Source organism: Cervus elaphus, chromosome X (genome assembly GCF_910594005.1).
Source record: "Cervus elaphus chromosome X, mCerEla1.1, whole genome shotgun sequence".
Lineage (NCBI taxonomy): Eukaryota > Metazoa > Chordata > Mammalia > Artiodactyla > Cervidae > Cervus > Cervus elaphus.
Genome location: NC_057848.1, coordinates 37,788,545 through 37,809,253, shown reverse-complemented (window position 1 = coordinate 37,809,253; position 20,709 = coordinate 37,788,545). Strand labels below are relative to the sequence as shown.

The window sequence follows — 20,709 nt, the reverse complement described above, 5'->3', positions numbered from 1 at the left end:
TAAAATTTTCTACTGAAGATACAGAGTTAGAGTAAAAATGTTAAGATTAATATTCTGGGATAGATTTATCTTTTCCAAGATTTAAATGCTCTATTTTAAAAATTTAGACTTTTCCATATATTTTTGTCATCTTCAAATCATTTTAAATATCTCACAGGTATGTGTCTGTGTTGCAGAATTCATTGGCACTTTGACTCACAAAATAATTCAGCAGCATAAACGGAAACTTTACTTTTGCATATTCATATGCTTTACATTTCTTTCATTATTGTTAACCTAAATATCAGATAAATAGGTTAAGAATAATCATTAACTAGAAGAATCCCGATTAAACGCAAATGTTACCAGTCGACGTCTGTACGTTGTTCACAGTACATAATCCGAAAGTATTGAGCATAGCCGCTGCAATTCTACTGGCCAAGAAAGTTAATTACCTAAAGAAATTGCCCAAACAATAGCAATCTTCATGATGGCCTTAGTCCGTGAATTGAAACGGCTATGCTCAATAGGATTACGTATTGCTACATACCGATCCAGCGAAATAGCGCAGAGGTGCATGATGGACGCTGTAGAAAATAAAACATCTAAAGAAATCCAGACGGGGCACAAATATCTAGGTAGTGGCCAGACATAATCTGAAAGAGAACAGAGAGAAGACAAGAAGAACATGTTATGCAAATTATACCGACCATAGTTTTAGTCTATTTTTTCTCATAATCTAAATTTTTAAAAGGAAATGAAATTTGGTAAACATTGTTTTTCCATAGTAATGATGATGACAATAACAATAACACATTCAGTGTTACATATATTATTTTTTATTGAGGCAAAACTTACATATTAATCATTTTAAGTTGTACAATCCTGAAGCATTTAGTCCATTCACATCATCATGCAACCATCACCTCTTTCTAGTTCTAAAATATTTCATCATTGCAAAAGGAAACTGCTACCCATTAAGCAGTCACTCTCCATTTTCCCATTTTTCGCCCCCCTACCCATCCCCCTCCCCAGCCCCTGAAAATTTCTTATTTGCTTTTTATCTTTTGAATTTAGCTAATCTGGGTATTTCATATAATCAAAATCATACAGCAAGCAATCTTTTGTGTCTTACTTCTTTCACTTAACACAGTATTTTTAAAGTTCTTCCATTTTGTAGCTTCTATCAGTACTTCATTCTTTTCTATCACTGATGCTCTTATCAGTTGAGATTTTTTTGGGATGGTCTTGTAAATGGAATTGTTTTCTCAATTTCATTTATGATTTGCTCATTTCTCCTGTAAAAAGCTATAATTAATTTTCATGTATTAATCTTGTATCCTTCAACTTTGCTGAATTCATTTATTATATCCATATTTTTGTGTGTGTGTTCTTTAGGATATTCCATATGAAACATCATGTCATCTGTGAAAAGTGCTAATTTTATTTTTTCTTTTCCAGTTTTCCTCTGCCTTTTATTTTCTTTCTTGTTTGATTTCTCTAGATAGAATTTCCAGTGCAATGTTAAGTGTCAGTAGTGAAAGCAGATGTCTTGTCTTTTTCCTGATCTTAAAGAGTAATCTTTCATTCTTTCATTATTGAGTTGGATGTTAACTGTGGGTTTTTCATAAATGCCCTTTATCATGTTGAGAAAGTTTCCTTTTATACCTAGTTTGTTGCATGTTTTTATCATGAAAGAGTGATGGGTTTTGCTAAACACCTTTTCTCTATCAATAGAGATGATTGTGTGCTTCTCTTACCTTCATTGTATTCATGTGATGTATTACATTAATTGACTTTTATATGCTAAACGATCTTTCATTCCTGGGATAAGTCACACTTGGTCATGGTGCATAATATGATGCCAAATTTAGTTTGCTTTTGTTGAGGATTTCTTGCATCTATATTCAAAAGTGACATTGGTCTATACTTTTCTTGTAATCTGGCTTTGGTATCTGGATAATGCTGGTCTCATAGAAAGAGTTACAATTATTCCCTCATCTTTTATTTTGTAGGAGTTTGAAAAATACTGGTGTTAATTCTTCTTTTAAATGATTGATAAAATTTTTCAGTGGAGCCATCTGGTCCAGGACTTGTCTTGCTGGCAGGTTTTTTGATTATTGATGAAATGTCTTTACTTGTTATCAGAGTCTTTATTTCTTTTTTTTTTTTTTTTCATTTATTTTTATTAGTTGGAGGCTAATTACTTTACAATATTGTAGTGGTTTTTGCCATACATTGACATGAGTCAGCCATGGATTTACATGTATTCCCCATCCCGATCCCCCCTCCCACCTCCCTCTCCACCCGATTCCTCTGGGTCTTCCCAGTGCACCAGGCCCGAGCACTTGTCTTATGCATCCAGCCTGGGCTGGTGATCTGTTTCACCAGATAATATACATGTTCTGATTCTGTTCTCGCAAAACATCCCACCCTCGCCTTCTCCCACAGAGTCCAAAATTCTGTTCTGTACATCTGTGTCTGTTTTTCTGTTTTGCATATAGGGTTATCGTTACCATCTTTCTAAATTCCATATATATGCGTTAGTATATTGTATTGGTCTTTATCTTTCTGGTTTACTTCACTCTATCAGAGTCTTTATTTCTTCTTGAGACACTTTTAGTAGTTTGCCTGTTTCTAGGAATTTGTTCATTTCATTTAGCTTATGTGATTTGTTGGAGTACAACTGTTCACTTATTATTTTATAATTCTTTTAATTTCTCTAAGTTCAGTCATAATGCCCCTCACCACTTTCATTTTTAATTTTAGAAATTTGTATCTTCTCTCTTTTTTTCATAGTATTTCTAGTTGAAAGTTTGTCAACCTTGTTGACTTTACTGTGCCTTGAGTCTCAATTTCTCCATTTTTTGAAGTAGAGTTTATAGTTTTGCCATATACAGAATTCTTGGTTGACAAAATTTTTGTTTTTGCATGCTTTAAATATGCAATATCACTGCCTTCTGGCCCCCATGGTTTCTAAAGAGAAATTCATTATTAATCTTGTTAAAGATCCCATATAATTTTGACCATAAGTCTTGGTGTGGATCTCTTGAAATAATATGTTTATAGAGTTCATTGAGCTTCTTATACATGTAGATTCATGTCTTTCCTCAAAGTGTGGGAAATTTTGGCCAATATTTCCTTAAATTTCTTTCTGCATGTTTTCCCCCTTCTCCTCCTCTTCTGGCACTACCATTATACATGTGTTAGTAAACTTGATAATGTCTCATGTGTCTCTAGGGTGCTGTTCATTTTCCTTCATCTTTTCTCTATCTTCTCCTCACACTGGTTGATCTCAATTGATCTGTCTCAAAGTTCTTCAATTTTTCCTTCTTTCTGCTCAGTTCTGCAGTTGAATCAGTCTAGCAAATTTTTAACTTCAGCTTTTGTATTTTTCATCCTCCAAATTTTTATTTAATTTCTTTTTATAATTTATATTCCTTTATTGCTATTCTTTGTTGAGGTGACATTATCCTTATTTCCTTTAGTTCTTTGTCCATGGTTTCCTTTGGCTATTTGAGCATTTTGAGAATTGATTTAAAGCCTTTGTCTATTTAAGTCTAATGCCTAGGTTTCCTCAGTATTATTTTCTTTTTTACTATGAAGGAGTCATACTTTCTAGTTTCTTTGCATTCTTCTTACCTTTGATGAAACTTGAATACTTTGAACTTCATAATGTGGCAACTCAAGAATTTAGATTTTTTTCCCCTAGACATGCATGATTCAGAGGTCAGCTAGAGATTTAAGCAGACTTTATGGTTCCCCAGAGAAGAATCTGTGGTTTGCCCTATCTCTGTCCTTTCCTAGATTCTCCCTCAACTTTTAGTTTTGAGATTTCTTCAAACTCTGTCTTCGGTTCCTTTGAGCTACTAAAACTACAGATTTTGGGGAAGTTAGTATTTCACCTGGCATAGACTGCGTCTTCTTCTTTGGCTAATAAGTCATGAAATTTGTAAACTCAACCAGTGTTGTTCACTTCTTCCAAGTCTTAAGAAACCCCAGAATCTTTGTTTTAGGTTTTTCTCCTGTACATTTAGAGTTGTTTTAGTATTGTGTTTAGAGTTGATGGGCTTGCCTGATAGCTCAGTTGGTAAAGAATCTGCCTGCAATGCAGGAGACCCTGGTTCAATTCCTGGGTCAGGAAGATCCTCTGGAGAAGGGATAGACTACCTACTCCAGTATTCTTGGGCTCCCCTTGTGGCTCAGCTGGTAAAGAATCCACCTGCATTGCGGGAGACCTGGGTTTAATCCCTGGGTTGGGAAGATTCCCTGGAGAAGGGAAAGGCTACCCACTCCAGTATTCTGGCCTAGAGAATTCCATAGATTGTATAGTCCATGGGGTTGCAAAGAGTCAGACACGACTGAGTGACTTTCACTTTCACTTTTTATTGGCAATACCAGAAGTGTAACTAACAACCATTGGAATTCAAGGAGCAAAACAAAGAAATCAAAGACGTTATTAAGAATTATTCTAAACAAAATATTGATAAATGTTCATTTCTGTTCATCATTATCTTGTAATCTCCTCAGATTGTATCCACCCAGAAATTGACTGTTTTGAGGGTTTGTGTATTCTCAACCTGTTTCATTTGCAGAAATTCAGTTCAGTTCAGTTCAGTCGCTCAGTAGTGTCCAACTCTTTGTGACCCCATGGACTGTAGCATGCCAGGCCTCCTTGTCCATCACCAACTCCTGGAGTTTACTCAAACTCAAGTCCATTGAGTTGTTGATGCCAGAAATTACATTTCCAATTTTGTTTCAAATACACAAGTATCACCTGACTGCCATTATGTGGAGAATTGTGTTGCTATAACCACTGGAATATAAGATGCATTAGGTCAATGTTCTCTGTGTTTTATTTTTCTACTAATTAATTCATGATACATAGGTCAATGCATAGCACAAAGCAGGTATCCAATAAATATTTATTAAATTTGTAAACGAATATATCCCCCTCAACAGATTATAACATAACCCTAAATCCAACTTCATCATGCTGTGCTGTGCTTAGTTGCTCAGTCATGCCCGACTCTTTGTGACCCCATGGAGGTAATCCTCAAGGCTTCTCTGTCCATGGCGATTCTCCTGGCAAGAATACTGGAAAGGGTTGCCATGCTCTTTTCCAGGGGATCTTCCCAACCCAGGGATTGAGCCCAGGTTTCCCATGTTGCAGGTTGATTCTTTACTGTCTGAGCCACCAGGAAAGCCCAAGAATACTGGAGTGGGTAGCCTATCCCTTCTCCAGAGGGCCTTCCCAACTCAGGAATCAAATCAGGATCTCCTGCATTGCAGGTGGATTCTTTATCAGCTAAGCTATCAGAGAAGCCCCAACTTCATCATATGTCAATATACATTCTCAATAGGGTGCATATCCACTTTGCAGATCCACTATCTAGTCAGTTCTCAGTTCTCAGCAATTACACATTTAATAATGGCAAAAATGGCAATAGCTATTATATAGTATCTTATACCAAGCACAGTGTTAGCAGTGTTAGTTAGGTATTTCATTTTTAGTTCTAATCCATATAACTGTAGTATCAACTCTACCACCCTACAGTGTGAGGAAAATGTGTCTCAAAGTTTCAGACTTGTTCAAGTCTACAGAATTTTGCTCCAAATCTGACATTTTTTTCCGCAAACACAAAGGTACTTCCTATCGCCATTTATTAAATAATAAATACAATTGTGTTTTACAATACAGGACAATATTCCTTGTGCAGGTTTTTCAAGAAGTCTACTTCCAAACCTATAAGACAGCAAAATCCAAAAACAAAGGGAATGAACAAGCACCTAAAGTAAAAACTATCCCAAAGATAGCAATAACAGAATGAGTTAAATTATTCATTATCAAAAATAATTGCAGAAAACTTTATCTGAATTTGTGTAAGCCAAGTTTTCTCAAACTTGTCTGATTATAACTATTCCCTAAGGTTTTTTTTTAATCAAAAATGTTTTTGCTGGATTTCACTACAGACATTTTAATTCAAAATATTTAGAGTTTCAGTGAAAATTTAGTTTCTGTTTGCCTTTGTAAGAAGACAAATGTATTTTTCAAGTTGTCTCAATGGAACTAAAGTGTATTTTCTTTAGACAAATTTCTGAGAAGAAATATGTGAAAAGTTTGTTGGAAATTGCATAGCAAAAAGGCCATATAGCATAATTTCCATGAGGGAGGTCAGTTAGTTGAATGAGATAAAATCTTGTTTTCAGAAGCAAAAATTGCATAGTGTTTCATAAGATATTTTCCTATATTCACCCATTTATTTATTCAAAGATTACATCAGCCTTAGTAACCAAAACTCACAGGCATCACCACCAATATCGATAATAATGAAAAAGACTGAATAACAGACACTGTAAAATTTCAGTTCATTTGTTCAAATGAAAAAATAAAAGGGATTTATTTCTATGAAATGTTGGAGATAACATTTGCTTGGTACAATAAATATTTGTTACTTGTTTAAAGGAATAACCCCATCACAGGGGAAATGGCAATTTTCCAATATATGATTATGATTAAGAAATGTGGAATGTTGAACTGTAAAATAATCCCAAAGCTAAAATGGAAATGAGAAGTTATAATTGATGTTTTTAAGTTAACATATATGAAAAGATGACCAAACGTAAAAAAAGTTTAAAAATTTCATCAGTTCATTTCATAAAATAATATAGTGTCAGTATCAAAACTTACAAAATACTGAAAAAATGAGACTAGAGACAAATAGCATTCATTGATATAGATTCAAAATTACAAACAAAATATTCACAAATAGAATTCAGCAAAGAGTAAAATGAGTAAAACATCACAGTAAAATAAAATTTAGTTCAAGAATGTAATGATAATTTAATATCAAAAATCTGCCAATATAGTCTCTTATATTAACATTTGTAAAGAAAGTTTATGAGCTTTATTCTTAAGAATAACTTTATAAAATGCTATAAAATACAGGAGCCATTCCTAATTAAAACTTTAATTAATTATATAGAGATAAATAGAACTCCCCCTTAAATTTGATAACTTACAAAACCCAAGAACAAATATAAACAGTAATGCATTAAATACATTTCAATTACATTAAATTTAAAAATTGGACAGGGCAGAAATTTACAGAGACTTTAAATCAGTACCATAACCATACTCAATGAAGGAGGGGTGGATAGTCTTGAAATTAACAGAAAGAGAACTTCACAAATAAGAAGTAGTACTTATGAAAAAGAAACAAATGAAGAGTTTAGAGCTGAAAAAAAATAAGAAAACAAATCACTGTGTGGGCTCAATAGAAGAATGGATATGATAGATGAAGAGTCATTAAAACTGAATGTAGATCAATAGGAATTATCCAAATGAACAAGAATGAGAAAAAATTAAAACTAAATGAGCACAGTAGGAACTATGGGACAACCAATGAAACACACCTAATATTTATGCCTTTGAAATCTGGAGAGAGGAGATATTGGTACAGGAGAAAATTATGTGAAGAAATAATGGGCTAAAATATTTCATATTTGATGAAAAATAAATCTACAAATTTATGAAGTTCTGCAAAACCCAAATGGTTAAACCAAAGAAAATCATACCTAAACACATCATAATCTGGTGAAAACAAAAGATAAAGAAAAAAAATTCTTGAAGCAGCTGAGAAAAATGACTTTTTCATGAGAGACCAGAAGGTATAATCACAATTTGGAATTTTATGTCCAGTGAAACTATCTTCAGAAAATGAATGTAAAATAAAAAGATTTTCTTAGTAGAGGAAACTAAGAAATCGATTGCCAGGAGACTTACTTTAAACAAATTTAATGATGTTCTTCAGAAAGATAGAAAACTTATAAACTTTAAGAATAAATGAGGAACAACAGAAGTGTTAAACAGTCTGGGAAAATAAAATAATTATTTTTCTTTTCTTAGGTCTTTAAAAGATATGTGACTGTCAAAAACAAAAACTATTACATCATCTGAGAAGGTTCTCAATGTATATAGGTAAATTCCATATTATAATTAAAACAAAGAGGCAAAGGCTTAAGGAGCCTATATGGTTGTAAGATTTTTATATTCACTTGAAGTGAATAAAATATTAATTACAAGGAAATTATGACAGGTTAGCTATGTATATTTTAATCTAAACACAATCATTAAAATTTGTACAAAGAATATAGCAAAAAATCAATATATCAATGAAAATGGAATAATAAAATAAAATGCAAGACCCACCAAATAATTCAGAAGAGGAAAAAAAGTAATTAAAAAGAGAAGGGATAAATAGAAAATGATAAAATAGTAGACATAATTCCAAACAAATTAATAACTGCATTAAATGTAAATGATATAAGGTATAATTTGTATCAATTTAAAGAACTAGCCATGTTGGATTAAAAAAGTATAAAAATACCATATACTGTCTATGATAAACCTACAAGTTTAAATATAATGTAGATAGGTATACAGTAAGAGAATGTAAAAAGATAAAATCTGTAAATACTAATCAAAAGAATGCTGGGGTTATATATTAATATTAGACAAAGTAAATTTCATATCAAAGAATATTACTAGGGATAACAGAGACCATTTTATAATGATAAGGGTGTCAATTCCTCAAGGGGATATAACCATACTAAATATTTATGTACCTAATAGCAGAGCTTCAAATTTCATGAAGCAAAAAAAAATAGAAAAGAAAGAAATCAGAAGTACAATCACTACACACACACACACACATATATACAATGGAATATTGTTTCATCTTCAAAAGAATGAAATTAAGATACATGCTACAACATGGAGGAAACTTAAAGACATTATTCTTAGTGAAATAAGTCAGACACAAAGGGACAATTCCACTTACATGAGGTTCCTAAAATAGTCAAATTCACGGAGACAGAAAGTAGAATGGTAGCAGGTGGAGGAAAGTAGTATGAGGAGTTATTGTTTAATGAGTTCAGAGTTTCAATTTGGAATGATGAATTCTGGAAATGGATAGTGGTGATGGCTTCACAATAGTGTAAATATACATAATGTTACTGAAACGTATGTTTAAAAATGGTTAAAAGGATAAATTTCATGATATATATATATTAGCAAAAAAAAGTAAATAGCACTTTTCCAGCCACCTTAGAAGCCCTTCCATGTGGTCTGACTGAATAGTAAACTCTTCACCTCCACAAATTAACCACAGTCCTGGTATTTACAGTAATCAGTAACAACATTTCTTTATAGTTCTATAAATAAAGTGTGCATTCCTTAGTGAGAAAAAAGTACAATCACAATTATACTTGAGATTTCAGTATCTTTTCCTCAGTAATTGATATAACAAGCAAACAGAAAATTACTAATGGTATGAAAGAACTGAACAGCATTAAGAACAAACTACAACAAATTGACATTTGCAGAACACTCTATGCAACAATGATATATACACATACTTTGCAAGAGTTCATGGGAAGAAATACAATAAATTAAATCTTAAGAAATTAATATAATTGATATTATACAATGTATAATTCTCTGACCACAACAGAATAAACCTAAAAACCAGTAACAAAAAGATCCCTGGAAAAAGTCAAAGTATCTGGCAATTAAACAACACAGTTCCCCACAATCCATGTTTCAAAAAGGAAGACAAATTATATTAGAAAATAATTTGAACTAAGTAAAAATTAAAGCATCAAAATTTGTGTGATGGTGTTAAAGCAGTACTCAGAGGGGAATTTCTAACATTAATGACTTATTTTATAAAGGAAAAAAATATCTCAAATCCATGATCTATGCTTCTATATTAAATGGACAAAGAAGGGTAAAAGTTAAATCCAAAGTATCAGAAGAAATGAGGTAATAACTACAAAAGCAGCAATTAATGAAATTGAGGAAATTCAATGACATCAAATGAAATGAAATGAAATGTTGGTTATTTGAAAAGATTTTATAAAATTGATAAACTTTTAGTCAGATTGAAGAATAAATAAAAGTAGAAGACACAAAGTACCAATATCAGTGATGAAAGAAGAAATAACTCTGTAGACTCTACAGATAGTTATAAGGGGATTATAATTATAGACAAATATATTAATGCATATATATGGAATACTGGAAAATGGTATTTATTTGCAGGGAAGGCATGGAGACGCAGATAGAAAGAATGGACTTGTGGACACAGTGGGGGAATAGAGGATGGGACTAATGGAGAAAGCAGCATAGCACTACCATGTGTAAAATAGATAGCTGATGAGAAGTTGCTATATAAAAAAAGGAGCCCAGCCTGGCACTCTGTGATGACCTAGAGGGATGGGATGCAGGAAGGGGAAGGAAGCTCAAGAGGGAGGCGATATAGGTATAATTATGGCCGATTTGTGTTGTTGTACAGCAGAAATCATCAAAACATTGTAAAGCAATTTTCCTCCAATAAAACAAAAATCAAGAATGATTTGTCCATAAATTTTGTAGGGTTTTGGAGTCCTTAGACATGAAATCACAAATTTTCTGAGCAATGCACTGAGGCAAGGATTTCAGTGGAGAATGTGCTCCTAAGAAAAAATGAAAACAACAAAAGAAGGATACAAGTGCTCTAAATCCCCAAACCTGAGTCAGCCTTTTCCTCAGCCTAACATTGGCTCACTTGCACTCTGTGAAGACTGCCAAAGCCGGGACAGTTTACTAAAAACTTAACCCAGATTTGAATTCATCTGAATAAAGACTTTTTAGAACTCCAAAGTCTTTTTAGATGGCCAGTCTTTTAAGTTAAGGACCAGTTCCACCCTAACTTAAAGTCTGGAAAACTTAATGGAATCCTAGGCTGTCACTCAAGTTGATGCTATTGACAGAATTGACTGTCAGCAACATCTCTTATAGATCAGTAATTTCCATACACAGGTCCATGGAGAAAATTGAGAAATTAAGTATAACAATGTAATTTTAATAAGGCTATATTTGTTCCATTTAAATATATTTTATTAAATAAATAAATTCAATAAATATACGGACTTATTTTTTTTTAATTCTAAAATTATCCTCCTTAGGGAATCCAGAAATAGAAGGGTCTAGCCCATATGATTGGCTGAATTTTGCTTTACTATTTTATTCCTGATCCCATGTTTTTGAGGACTCAGAACATTCTTGATGTTTCCTATCACTTTGCCCTTGACAGAGTTCCCTGGATATCATTGCATTCTGCATCTTACATCAATTATTTCTTCTAAATGTTTTCAGGGAACGCCATGAACTTTCTCCCTTGTAATCACACCCTTCCCCTTGCAATTTGATTCTTTTCTGATACTAGACTGTGTTTCCACCCACTTGAACTTGATTTAGAATTACTGGATCTTCTTTTGCTTCTGAAATTCAGACATTTAAAAAATTTTACCTTGTCACTCAGACCTGAAATTCTGGACTACTTTTTAGGCTATAACCTTTGCTTCTTTCTGCAGTAGAAAGTAAATTCTCTCTCCTTCTATCTACTCTGAGTAAACTGACCCTAAGTAAATTTGTCCAACTACTAAACTCCACTACCTTGGTAGTGCTGAGAGGAGGAGCTGCAATTCTGGAGGCATTACCTGTATGCTGTAGAGTTGCTGGCAACTCTGCAGGCCCTTCTCTATCACTAAGTCATGTCTGACTCTTTGTGACCCCGTGGACTGTATCCTGCCAGGCTCCTCTGTCCATGGGACTTTCCAGGCAAGAATACTGGAGTGAGTTGCCATTTCCTTCTCCAGGGGATTTTTCCTGGCCCAGGGATCAAATCCTTGTCTCCTGTATCTCCTGTACTGCAGGCAGATTCTTTACTCACTGAGCCATCAGGGAAGCCTTCATCTGCACACTAATATAGTTCAATGATTTCCTATTGGCCCCGGGCTTACAGATCCACTCAAACATCACTGTCTCTTACAAGCCAAGGTCATAGAACACAGTACTCTACCCTCTAAGGAAGACCTGTCAGAATGCCTCTCTAGCGATGTAGTTCAGCATCTGTACTTCCTTGGCACGTAGATTTTATGCTTCTGCAGTGAGGAAGAGTGGTGTTTTCTGGTATATGTCCTGACGATGTGGGCTGGGAGATGGGACATCCTACATATGCAACCAGCCAGCCCCCCTTAGTATAAAATAAGGATTTCCTGGCAGCACTATGCAGGATGTTCAACCTCCCCGCCCATGTAAAGGTTAGCTGCTGCATCATGAAGTTTTAGTTTCTGTCGAAGGGCTTCTTGCTTGATGCATCTTTGTGTGAATCATTTCAGGAAGACCTCTTCCAAACTGGTCATCTGTTCCCGGTGAACGGGCTGTGATTACTAATAGCCTAAATGATCTAGAAGGTTGGTAACTGATAACCTACCTCATACTCAAACTTAAGCCTAGTGTCGCTAACAATATAATTTTCCATCAACTTAAATTAAAAGATAAAATTCTCTTGACATGCATGCCAAGATACATCACGGGTTACAAACACTCTCCAGTTCCACTCCCAATTCTGTCAACCCTCATGAAATAAATAACATAAACCTCTGAATTACATAATCCATTCTAAATAATATAAACATAGACTTCTTATACTACAGTAGAGGCAATTCTATTCCTCAAAGACCCTACTCGGGCTATATACACTTATTCCAGTTATCCAAGGTTATCCTAGTTGAAATTAACTATCTTATATGTATCACAAGTTATTTGCAAAAAGCATAGGTCTAGAAGCAACATCCTGAGACTCACTGCTCCATGGCTATGCAAGCTGATCACCATACTTTGAAATAAATAAACTTAGCTAAAGACAGACTCTGTCAGCCTCGTTCTTTTAGCTGAACAAATTTTGCTTTATGTACTATCCTATCTCAAGCCTCTCAGCTCTGAGAACTTCTATACCTGTAAAAATTCATGAATCTTCAGTTCCACCAGCACCTAACACCTGAAAGGTTCAATATGATGTTTAATATCTTTTAAAAAAACATCCTGGACTTGCTCCCCTGAAATAGTCCTTTAACCCATCTACCCTGGAGTTTCCCACATGATTTGCAATAGAGCTAGTTACTTTTGAGTTGACTTCAAGTCTTTTCCTAGGGGAATATGGCAAAGATTTCCATTTCTTTGTTGATATTTTTTTCCAGGGAATGGAAGACTCAACAATTTCATGTATCTTGGGTGGGAAAGGGAGAAGGACAAAGAAGAAATAGTGAGTATTTTCCTGGAGCTCTCTGCCTAACCAAGTATACATTAATGAGAATTTTTGTTATTTGTATTAGGGGCTCTACTCTACTATAGTAAGTATTAGGTATTTTTCATTTTCAGTCGTGTCTGACTCTTTGCGACCCCAAGGACTGTAACCCATTAGGCTCCTCTGTCCATGGGATTTTCCAGGCTAAGAATACTGGAGTATTCTCCTCCAGGGGATCTTCCTGACCCAGGGATCGAACCCCCATCTCCTGCACCTCCTGCCTGCATTGGCAGGCGGATTCTTTACCACTGAGACACCTGGAAGGCCCACTCTAGCACAGTAGTGGAAGAAAAAGAAACAATGCACATAAGGGAGTAAGATATTGTTGTGGTTTTAAATTTATGCCTCTAGATTTTTTTGGTCTTGGCTTCATTTTAATACATTAAGTTCACCCATAATGTGGTACTTTACATTCCAAAGAGAGGAAAAGCCTATTTGTGTCATTTATGTAAGGTGATTGCTAAATCAATAGGAGAAAATATACTTTAAAATGTATTAAGTATTCATAATTTATCATCTTGATGATACTAGCAGGATTAAATTTTGATAGTTCTTAGATACTTGAGTGATAAGTATCATGACCACCCCATCATTCTAATGTTCACTAAAGACCAAAGTAAACATAAAATGTTCTTTTGAGTAAATTTTTAATAACAATGCTTTAGATTTCTATAACATATTCATTAATACTAAAATGCACTTTTTATTAACAATTAGTATTCCAAATAATGAATAACTCATCCCTAACCAGGAGAAGACACTGACAACCCACTACAGTACTCTTGCCTGGAAAATCCCATGGACAGAGGAGCCTGGTAGGCTGCAGGCCATGGGGTTCCTAAGAGTCGGACACGACTGAGCGACTTCACTTTCATTTTTCACTTTCATGCATTGGAGAAGGAAATGGCAACTCACTCCAGTGTTCTTGCCTGGAGAATCTCAGGGATGGGGGAGCCTGGTGGGCTGCTGTCTATGGGGTCCCACAGAGTCGGACATGACTGAAGTGACCTAGCAGCAGCAGCAGCAGCAGCATCCCTAACCAAATAATTTATCATTAGAAATGCTTAGGTCAGTGTTTCTAACTTCTTTGGTTGCTACTCTTTAATTTACTATTTGGTGGGATACATTTTCTACAATACATTTAGGCTAAAGATATAGGACAAAGTCTACAAAATCAATTTACTTTTATCTTATATTTATATGTTAATATTTACTAAAAATCTAATCAAGTCTGAATTAATTGCTACTGATACTAGTATTGACAACACACTGCCAGATACTTGGCAGATTTCTTAAAGCCCTGACTAGGAATCATGGTTTTAGAACACTCAAAGTAGCAAGGTCAAAAAGACACCATCTACAGCCTTATTTAGAGCACCTTAGTAACTGCTGTTTGTGAACTTATAACCCATACTCATTATCTGCTCTCTCTAGTTAGTAATCCTCTTGATTATTTGCAGTGAATACCCAAGGCTTGGAAATACATCTTCAAGTGAACTCCAGGTATTAACCTTGAATGCCCCCATGAACTCCCTTCTTTTACATCACAGGTTGAAACCCATACTTAATCAGTACTTTTCATATGACCAATTTTCAAACATCCCACATCCTAAGGTTTACTAAAGCTTTTTGTTTTTTACTTATTCTCTATTCAAATGGTTCACTCTGCAGAAAAATGAAAATATATTAAAAGTTACTGTGAAATTTTAATTAACAGAAAACAGAAACTCCTTCTAAAGCTTCTTAATGGGGACCAGAGAACAATATTGGCAATACTAAAATACAATTTCATAAAGACAAACTCTCTTTCTCTCTCTCTCTATGTATATATATACATGTACATATAATGACTAAAATATTGTGGTTTACAATGAAAATATTGTCATTTAAAAATATTTCCCTAAAATTTCACAAGTTTGCTTTTAAAAAACACAAAACCAGCGACAATGTGTTTCAGGAGCCAAGTAATGAAGTAACTACTATATTGTAAAACAGATATGTTCTTTTCATAGTAATACATTACTCAAATTATTCATTTGAATTGTTAGTATTGTAGATATATGTTGAAATGAATTTTAGGAGAACTGGTATATTTTATTAATTTAGGGTTTATTCTCTCCTTTGCTCCAAAATAAGTCTAAGGTGTTTTACCGATGTGGCATTGAAATATGTATTTAATAAATATTAAGTTCTTAATACATAATAGGTAGATGGAGATAATGATACAGAAGGCAAACATTATATTTGTTCTCATGATTTTATAGTATAGTGAGAAATATTATAAGATAGAAAACTAAACTGGGCAAAATTCACATGCAGCAATTGAGAGAAGAAAGCCAAAGGAAAAACAAAACCAAGAAAGCAAGCAAAAACTTAGGATTTTTGAACGGCATTTAAAGCCAGAGAATGGCAAATATTTTCTGTAAGGGGCTAAATATGTATTTTAGTCTTCGTAACTACTCAACTCTCCTTTGGTAGGGTGAAAGCAGTGATCCTTGAAAGAATAGGTATGACTATGTTCAAGAAAACTTTATGTATCATTAGCTGTAGCCAGCACAATTTGGCACATGGATATAGTTAGCCAGTGCCTGACCTTGAGAGCTAGGAAGGGGGAACTGATGTGGTTGAGGATTGATGGAGATGATTTAGTGTTATCTTCAATGCTGCTGCTTGGCATTATCAGGGATAGAGCTAATTCTCTCTATATTAGGGTCAGGTTGGGAATTGAAAAAAATAATCCAGGTACACAAAAAAGATTTCTGTTTTAGCTGCATAAAATGAGCATGTTAGTGGGGATCCTAATTAGATTTTTGAAAAACATTAGTATTAAAGAGAGGGAAATTTAAACAACATTTCACTCAAGTCACTAAGAAAATTTCATGGTGAATCTGAACATTTGAAGTTTCATTTCATTAGGTACTGAGATCCTCCATTTTCAATAGAAATCAAAGGCCTGTAGTTCAAATGAACACAAGCTCATACACATGTATCCTTCACTTTACACAAAGTTCTTGATCAGGCTGAGGAAGTTCCCTTCTATTTCTACTTTGTTCTTTTTATCACAAAAGGGGGTTGGATTTTATTGAATGCTTTTTTGAGTCTGTTAAGGTAGTGAGGTTATTTTTTTTTCTTTTATTCTGTTAATAAGCTGCATTATATTGATTGATTTTCTCTGCTGGGGCTGCTGCTAAGTCGCTTCAGTCGTGTCCGACTCTGTGCGACCCCAGAGACGGCAGCCCACCAGGCTCCTCCATCCATGGGATTTTCCAGGCAAGAGTACTGGAGTGGGTTGCCATTGATTTTCTCAGGTTGAACCAATTTTGCTTTTTGTTTTTTCTTTTTTGCTGCAAAAGTTTTATTGTTTCCATTTGGTGCAAGGATTGGGCGAGGCTCCAGGATGGTTAAAAATCTGCCCAGTGGATGCAGAGAGAGGCTTCAGGTGCAGCCCTGACTCCAGAGGGGCTCCTCAAAGACCGTTGGGCTCCTAGTGGTGCTGGAGGGTGAACCTTTCAAAGAGATATTTGCCCAGCCCAACCAGGGGACCAGCCAACCTGTGGAGGTTAGTCAGGTGGTTGCCATCTACTTGATGAGTTTCAGCTATTGGCTCAGCTCCCACCTTCTCCCCGCCCTCCACTACTCTGGCAGCCTGTTGGGGTGGGGGGGGGGGATGGGGCTGATCAGGTAGTTGTAACCTACTTGATGAATGTCAACTGCTCCTCCAGGAAGCGGCTCTCTACAAAGTCACAGGGATGGAGGTCTTCGGGGGGCCGAACCCAAGACATGAAGGTCCACAAGGGCCTGGCTCAGGTTCTTCTCCAGGGCTGTGGCAGCTTCCTTATTGTCCAGAGTTTTATCCCATTCATCTTGGGATGGCTTCTGCACATCCTAGAAGAGGGCATGGGATACCGTGCTGGTTTTCCACCTTCAAGAGATGTTAGGGGCCCTGCTCCTTCTTGGCCAACTCAGAAAAAGTGGCTCACACTGTCCAGAGCCATATCCTGGCAGTGGAAATAGAAGCCCATAGAGAGGTAGGTGTAGGGGGACCCAGATGCCATTGACCCCGTGGTTGATGGTAGCCTCCACCTCAGTGAAATAATTCTGAGGAATCAGGGCTGTTTGGTCATAAGGAGTTAAGCTCAAAATATGGTGTTGGCTAGTCCAGTGGCCGAGGATGGCTGAGTGGCTGGTTCCAGAGGTTACAACTGGAAAAAAGGTTGGAGGGTGGTCGGCAGCTGGAAAAGGGGGCTGTCCCTGGGTCCATTCTGTCCAAACACTGTTGAAGCAAGAGACAGATCCACGGTACCACCTGAGAACACTGCTCCAATTTTGCATTTCTGGGATAATACCCATTTTGTTGGTGTCCAACCTTTTTCATATCTTGCTGGATTCCATTTGCTAATATTTTGTTGAGGGTATTTGCATCTATATTCATACAGGTTATTGATCTATAGTTTCTTTTTTTTTTCTTGTGCTACATTTGTCTGGTTTTGGTATCAGGATAATATCAGTTTCATAAAAAGAGTAGGAAAGAATTCCTCTTTTTTTTTTAAATTTTTGAAAAAGTATTCGAAGCATTGGTGGTAATTCTTCCAGGGACTCACCAGACATGTCAAACAATGACAACTGTCTGGAAATGAGGCTCTGAAGGAGTTTGCTAACTCTGGTCCGCTCTGGTAGGTATCAGGCTGCTAGTTTACACTGAGATTGCAGGCTCTTGGTTTTCAAGGCTACCCTGGAGCCTGAGAGGGGTCATGAAATTAGGCAAGATAAAATGCTACAGAGACTGCTGTTCTAATAAAAATTCAGTCATTTTTCTTGACTAAGCACTACCTGGCTTGCTTTAAGCTTTTAGGTAACTTCCAGAGTCCCAGATTAGTTGATTCTGACAGTTTTTGTAAAATTTCTTGTTGCTTTTAATGAAGAGAGAATTTTGGAAGGAATAAAGACTGATATTCACCTGTAATTTGTGTTATTAGCACATCTTAAAATTTTATAATCTGATATAGTTTAGAAATTGTAGAAAATTTTTCACACAGATTGTATTATTAATACAGAGAATGGAAATGGTGATTTTGAATGGAAGTATGAATGAGAATATGGGAACATCATATCCATATTAATTATCCAGTATCTAGGGGATGCATTATATACTATTCTTATAAATAAAACTATAGGTATATTTTATAATAGAGTATTTTAACATAGTTGTCTCAAATAGTTTATATCAATCATTGCTTTATCTTATAATATTGCTTATGTTTGTTCCTTATTGCAATTCTTTTATCCCAGTCTGTTTTACATTTAAAAAAAATTATTGGAATATAGTTGATTTACAGTGTTTTAGTTTCAGGTGTACTGCAAAGTGATTAAGTTATACATATGTATATATTCATTCTTTTTTGGATTATTTCTCATATATTTTACCACAAAATATTGAGTAGGGTTCTCTGTGCTACACAATAGGTCTTTGTTGGTTATCTATCTTATATATAGTGATGTGTGTATGTTAATCCCAAGTTCCTGATTTATCCCCCCACCATGTTTCCCCTTTGGTAGCCCTAAGTTTGTTTTTGATATCTGTAAGTCTGTTTCTGTTTTATAAATAAGTTCATTTTTAGTATTTCTTTGAATTTTAAAAATTTATTTATTTTTGGCTGTGCTGGGTATTCGTTGCTGTGTTCAGGCTTTCCCTAGTTGCAGTGAGCTGGGGTCACTCTTTGTTGTGGTGCATATGCTTCTCATTGTGGTGGCTTCTCTTGCGGCAGAGCACGGGCTCCAGGGTGCACCAACTTCATTAGTTGCAGCTCCTTGGCTCTAGAGTAGGGGCTCAGCAGTTGTGGCACATGAGCTTAGCTGTCCTACAGCACGTGGAATCCTCCCAGACCAGGGATTGAACCCCTGTCTCTGCATTGGCAGGCAGATTCTTAACCACTTGACCACCAGGGAAATCCCTGCATCATTTTAAAATTAGATTCTACATATGAGTGATGTTTTATATTTGTCTTACTATGACTAAAAAACTTCACTTAGCATATGATAATCTCTAGGTCCACCCATGTTACTGCAATGACATTGTTTCATTCTTTTTAATGGCTGAGTAATATTCCTTGGGGTGTGTGTGTGTGTGTGTGTGTGTGTGTGTACACCACATATTCCTTATTCATTCTTCTGGCAAAGGACATTTATGTTGTTTCCATGTCTTGGCTATTGTAAATTGTGCTGCTATGAACATTCGGGTGTATGCATCTTTTTGATTTATGGTTTTCTCTGAATATCTGCCTAGGTAGTGGGATTGCTGGATCATGTGGTAGTTCTATTTTTTTTTATTTTAAAGAACCTCCATACTATTGCCCATAGTGTTTGTACCAATTTACATGGCCACCAACAGTGTAGGAGGGTTCTCTTTTCTCCACACCCTCTCAGAATTTATGGTGGCCATTCTGACTGGTATGAGGTCATTGTAGTTTTCCATTTCTCTGATAATTAGTGATGTTCTACTTTATATTTTAAAAAATGTTGCCATCGTCAGCAATGTTATATTTTTATGTAGCCAAATATCTCAGTCTTCTCATTTGTGTAATCATCTATGGTTTCTTCATCTTAGATGTTAGGTAAATATCCCATACTTGGGATATTTTCAATTTCTCCTTTTCAATTTCTTCTTGTTTTTACTTGGATAGGTTTTAGTCAACTTTTTAATCTCTCATAGAATTTATTTTCATGTGTGAAATGAAGTGAGAATTTAAATTTAACATGTTTTCTTTTATCATTGATTTTTGATGTTTCATTTATCATAAATAGTATGACCTACTACTAGACTTAACTTTTTTAAATGTTTTTATATGTTTAATCCTACATCCAACATTATTATTATACTGACTTTTAGAATATATTAAGAAATAGCTTTTCTATTTCTATCTTTGAAAAATGTTTATTAGAAATATGCACTGAATTTATTAAATGATTTTCAGCCTTTACCAGGATGAGTTTATTGTATTTAACTTACTGCAATGCCATATTTATATATTTCATAATATGTTTAAAAATCCTTAAATTCATTAGATAAAAAGAAACTAGCATTAAAGTATAATTTTTTCCAGGAAACTTTATAGATTACATTACTTATGTATCACAATAACCTTATAAATTAGTTACAGATCAAAGCCAAAACCCCTAAGGTTTGGTGATATTAATACTCGAAGTGATGTAGTTGATAATTTGTATTTGAATATACATATCAAAAGCCATGATTTAACCCTGTTAATACAATCTGTATTGTGATTTATTGAGAATTTTTCTATGTTAATAACCCTTATTCACTGTATAATAGAGAGACAAACATGCAAACAAATTTTAGTACAATGAGCATCATGAGTACCATGACTAAGGTAGTGCACATGATATTCTGGAAATACTGAGTATAATAAACTTAACTCTCCCCAGGTTTATAAGATAAGGCTCCTCAGAGAAGGCTAGAAAGGAGAGAAAGTGAAGCTTGGAGGAAGCAAGAGAGCTGGACAAAAAGTCAAGGAGATCA

General features: G+C 35.0%; 1 protein-coding gene across 3 annotated transcripts in view; it reads right to left on the bottom strand.

Moving 5' to 3' along the window:
* Window positions 1-20,709, bottom strand: part of HTR2C (5-hydroxytryptamine receptor 2C) — a 329,358-nt gene that overhangs the window by 91,024 nt on the left and 217,625 nt on the right. For 2 of the 3 annotated variants that reach the window (XM_043896129.1, XM_043896128.1), the window contains one exon: window positions 435-635. In XM_043896129.1, the coding sequence (XP_043752064.1) occupies window positions 435-635 (201 nt within the window). The remainder of the gene's footprint in view (window positions 1-434; window positions 636-20,709) is intronic. The other variant, XM_043896130.1, reaches the window with a different exon arrangement.